The sequence below is a fragment of the Lactuca saligna genome, chromosome 9 (genome assembly GCF_052625555.1).
Source record: "Lactuca saligna cultivar CGN05327 chromosome 9, ASM5262555v1, whole genome shotgun sequence".
In the NCBI taxonomy this organism is placed as follows: domain Eukaryota; kingdom Viridiplantae; phylum Streptophyta; class Magnoliopsida; order Asterales; family Asteraceae; genus Lactuca; species Lactuca saligna.
Window position 1 is genome coordinate 24,818,645 of NC_136425.1, and position 4,994 is coordinate 24,823,638.

General features: G+C 33.9%; 1 protein-coding gene across 1 annotated transcript; it reads right to left on the bottom strand.

Moving 5' to 3' along the window:
* Positions 1–299: 299 nt before the first annotated feature.
* Positions 300–4,443, bottom strand: LOC145015697 (glycosyltransferase BC10-like). Its single transcript, XM_078974171.1, has 11 exons — positions 4,190–4,443; positions 2,939–3,451; positions 2,757–2,855; positions 2,570–2,670; positions 2,418–2,489; positions 2,212–2,302; positions 1,879–1,959; positions 1,222–1,281; positions 1,018–1,140; positions 813–851; positions 300–720 (listed from the first exon to the last, which is right to left on the bottom strand). Exons 2-11 carry the CDS (start codon positions 3,317–3,319, stop codon positions 592–594), a joined length of 1,176 nt encoding a protein of 391 aa, XP_078830297.1. The 5' UTR covers positions 3,320–3,451; positions 4,190–4,443; the 3' UTR covers positions 300–591.
* Positions 4,444–4,994: the final 551 nt, after the last annotated feature.

Genomic DNA, 4,994 nt, shown 5'->3' on the forward strand with positions numbered 1-4,994 from the left:
TGCTAGTGACGGCGTTGGGAATGGTGGTTGGTGATGGCAGAGGTGGTAGTGGTGGTGGTGGTGGCAACAACAGTGGTGTTGGTGGGTGGTCAGTGGCGGCGGTGGTGGTAATGGTGGTGGGTTTTCTTTTAAGTTATAATGACATTTTTCCAATATAGTACCATCTCAAATAAATCAATCTATAAGATTTAATGTAGTTCAATTACCTCTTTCTAATAGCTTTACAGATAACCCTTTTAAGCATAAAATACAATCCAAATCAACCCATCCATTTAACATCCAAAGAGTTGATAAAACAATTCACTTAATGCACACAATATATAAATCTTATAAACCATAAAGAACATAAACAATTCCCCTGCCATTGACAAACACAATACAACCACAAAACCATTGCCAAAAGCACTGAAAAATAAGTGTCATCAAAAAACAGTAGAAACTTATACAATCTAAAACAATTCAAAAATGAAATCCATAAAAACTTAATCAATTCTGCAGCAACATGCACAATTAGGCATCATCATAAGTTTGTATATGGGAAGAAAAAGGATCAAATTCTGTTGTGAATCGATCCATAAATGATAATAATTTTCAGAATGCAGTAGAATTTGAGAAAAGTTGCATCAAATTATCCAAAGTTTCAGGATAGAACTTCCTTGCAAATAGAAAGCAAGGCCGCTGCATTCCATTCCATATGCATGGTGTTTTTAACACGGTCTTCTGCAACATGCAAGAAATAGCAACATACTTTCGTTTATTTGTTTGACCCAAAAAAAAAAGTCAATATGAAAAAGTAATAAAATCTTACTTACCTTTTCATCACTTGTGAAATGTAGACTTACTTCATAACCCTGCAGTAACAAAATAGTGTTGTTAATTGGCTATACTACTCATGAGAATCCTAAGATGTGTTTTAAAGTGTAATGGAATCTATCAAAGGAATGGAATCTGTCAAAGGAATTGGAATAGGAAGGAATCAAATTCTTTTATGAGAAAATGAAAATGAAGGAGATTTACTGTAATGTTTCTAAGAAGCTTGGAAGTAATATCTGGAGGTTTATATGATCTTGGATGCCATTTTCTTTCAGACCAATCTACATATGTTACAGACCAATTTGCAATTCCATTAGGATCAACCATCTGAGAAAAACAATGGAGAATCATGTTAGCCACCAAAACTAATAATAATAATAATAAATCAGAAGAGTTGTAAGTACTAACATGGAGAAGTGTTGGAAAGTAATGTTCATCAGCATAGCAATTCTTCCCCTCCATACCTGGCTGTTAAAATCAAAACAGACACTATCAATATTTCACATCTATCGAAAACTGAAAAGCAAAACTAAGGGATGTTAACAGTAAAAAACATTTCTGAGGGGCTAAAATGCATATTTTAGATAGTTTTTTTTTTTTTTTTACAACTCTAACCATTTACACATCAGCCTTGGCGTTTGACATCTTGTGGCAAGCCAGCATATTGTAAGAACAGAAAACTAAAGTTGAGGGACTTTAACAGTGAAAAACAAACTGTGAGGGGCTAAAGTGTACATCTCACATAGTTGGATGGTTTTTCACAACAAGAACCCCAATAGTCAAATACCTAAAATACACCTTAAAAAGACAAGTGAGCAAACTTGTGGACCAAAACCATCATCATAATTCATAAATATCATGTTCTGGATATTGATGGGAAAATATAAAACTGATAAAAAGGAAGTGTTCATGATATGTGACATGCCAATATAGAATGTGTGAGATATATATATATATATATATATATATATATATATATATATATATATATATATATTACTTTGTAATTTATATTGCATATTTCTATTTTTCTAGCTGTTCATTCATAAAAAAGAATGTACTTACTCTGCAGTAAAGCCGAAATTTCTTGTAATAAAGACTATCTGCCATAATTAACAAAGCATGCCTCCGGGTCATAGTGAACCACTGCAGATGTAAATTAAAAAAATAAATAAATAAATAATAAATCATTTTTTTTCAGTTATAACTCACACTGCACTACAACACAATCACAAGAAAGATAATGTATGAGAACAAAGAATGGAAGTACAAAAGTAAGATGGTTGTAATGACTGCAAGAAATACTTAAGGGGCTAAATTGGTAAAATACTAAGATAGTGAAACTACAGGTGCATAATTACTTTTCTTTTAAATCAAAAAAAGGGTTTTGAAAGATACCTGTGAACCCTTACGAAAATCCTTATATTCAACTTCAGGTAACATATGCTCTGAATATCTACCACCTCCATGTGGACCTGGATCATCATAACTACAAACAGCAGCAAAAAGATAAATACAGGAAGAGAGAGAGTTAGAAGCATAAAGTGCATATTAAAGTTTTCCACAAAAGAAATAAAACAGGAGAAGAAAATATTTTATCTCACCAGTCAATGAAGCTAACATTTGTGAAGATTAGGTAGTTGTACACAAAATCAAAGTGATGCAAAGGTACACAGCTGCAACAAAACATAATAAAAATGTGTCTTACATGTTATATCTCACCAAAAGTGAAATACATCAAATTATGTATTTTTACCTGTCAGATAACAAAACAAATTGTTGATTATCTGGATCTTGAAGTGCATTCATTAATAATCTCCTCTCTGCATCAACCATGGATATTTTACCCCAATCAACCTACCAATCACAAAACAAAAGATCATAATCATAATTATTTTCTTATTTGCATAAATATTTAAAAAACTGTAAGGATAAATAGATACTTTGTCACTTCGTATATTCCGACCAATGAAATGTGGACTAGTATGAGCCGGTTGTTCTCTTGAGGCATGCACATAAACCGTGAATCTACCATCATGCCCCTGCAAAATATTTAAAGAAAAAGTCTTTATGAAATAAAGTTCTTTTTTTATTGAAAATTCACATAAGCAAAGATGAAGCTCACTTGAAAAAACTTGTCCCAAAGCATTTCAAAGGGTAATCGACCAGGGGTCAAGAACATGAAAGCAACTTTAGGGTTGTTGGAGTTAACAGGAGTTGACTTCAAGATTTCTGTGATGACTACATGTGCTGCATTCTCTTCATCGGTTAATTCTCTAGAAGGAACTGCTGGAGTGTTTTCAGGCTCTGAACAACTACTGGAGAAAAAGATATAGCAGGCTGCAGAGTTTCTAGGTGGGTATAGATAGACTCCAATTAAAGAAATGCTTACTAAACAAACTAATATAATAACCCAATTTGGCCCTTTAAGATGTGGTCTTTGTCGAATACCAGACATCATTAGAAAGTCTTTTATGCCTACACGCCATGCTCTACCAGTCTTCATTTAGGCATCAAAAGTATGGTGATACTATAATGTTTCTGATTCTAATTACAACTTGTGATTGTGAAACCAAAGCATTAAACAGGAAAGATGTTTTTCTTCTAATCATCAACTTTATCCCCATCATGCTCACATCTGAAAGACACAAAGAAAGTATCTCGTCTGGTTAAAACTGTGGCATAGCTCAAACACATGTCAAGCCATGTCGTATGAAACAAGACAACTCAATTTCCAATTCACGTCAGAAAGGGACTTGCGTACTCAAATTAGCATTGGAAAAGTTGTAAATCGGTTGGATTTTGGTAATGTTTCAAGGTGATTTGCACCGATGCATTCCAATTATCCTGCTAAAAAGTTTTTTTCTTTTTTTTTTGAAAGAAAATCTGATCATGTAGGTTTTCTCTAACACAAGGAAAGCACCCCCTTTCATGTCTGAAAGTAATGTAGGAAGGCGATTAGTGTATGAAACAGAGTGATTACGCAACAAGCTTGTAGAAGACGCATTACAAGTGTGTTAGATGTCCCAAGTAACTCTTTTGACAGTCGATTGTTCCCCCTTTTGAGAGAAAGGGTGAATTACCCACTTTGTCTACTAAAAGAACGAAAAGGAAGAGAGATAGCAACAATCTAACTCATCGAAAAAGTGAAAGAGAATATAGAAATCAAAGGGAAGCTACAGAGGACTATAAATTGTCATAGGATCCTCCTACAGCTGAATCGTGGTGGTCAAATCAACAAAAGTGAGGCTTGAATCAAGAGATCTAACAGTAAATAAAGATCAGCATTTCGGATAAATTCAAATATCATCTGATCTATTTCACATCGGGTAATTTGAGATAACAATACTAGTGAGAAGAGTGTGAATGAACATACATTTTCAATGGTGACCGATAGACGGCGGCGGCGACTGTGAATGCGGTGGTCAATGATAGAGTCTCCCTCGTCGACGGAAGCTGCCGAAATCGGCGGCACCGATGCTGTCAAAGTCGAGAGATCAAATGGAATGAGAGTGGGAAATGAGAAATCAGTGATCCCTCTCCTCTCTTCACTGGTAATTTGTGGCGTGGCGTTCTATGACAAATAAAAACCTTAACGTTACTTTACGAAGCAGCCGGAGGACGAAATTGCCTATGTCTCGGATTGCCAACTTTATCCCAGTATTGCTCTAAATTATCATTTCTGCCACATCATTATGAAAAATACACCAAACTAACCCTTAACAGTTTAACCGTTAGATAGTCGGTTTAAAACTTTAAATGCATATTTAGGTATCAGGAATTAGATTCAGATGGGAACAAGAAATATTGTGTCAACGTATAAATGATTTTGAAGCGTCGGATTTCAACGACAATTGTTGTCCATAAATAAATCTCTTACTTTTTTTTTATACAATATTTGTCAATTCTCATATATAAAATTGAAAATTTGATTCGTGATACGACTCACACAACACGAACACGACATGGGTTTTCCATGTATGAGTTTTATAAATTTGTGTTTTGTGTTGATACAAAATTTGAATTTGTGTTTAATGATTTACATATGTCACACACGAATTTACTTGCTTTAACATGTATAACACACTAATTAAATTTGTGTGATACATGATACACAAACATGTATGAACACATAGTTATATAGTTTAGGGATTAAAGTTTCCTGAAAGTTTAAGGACCAA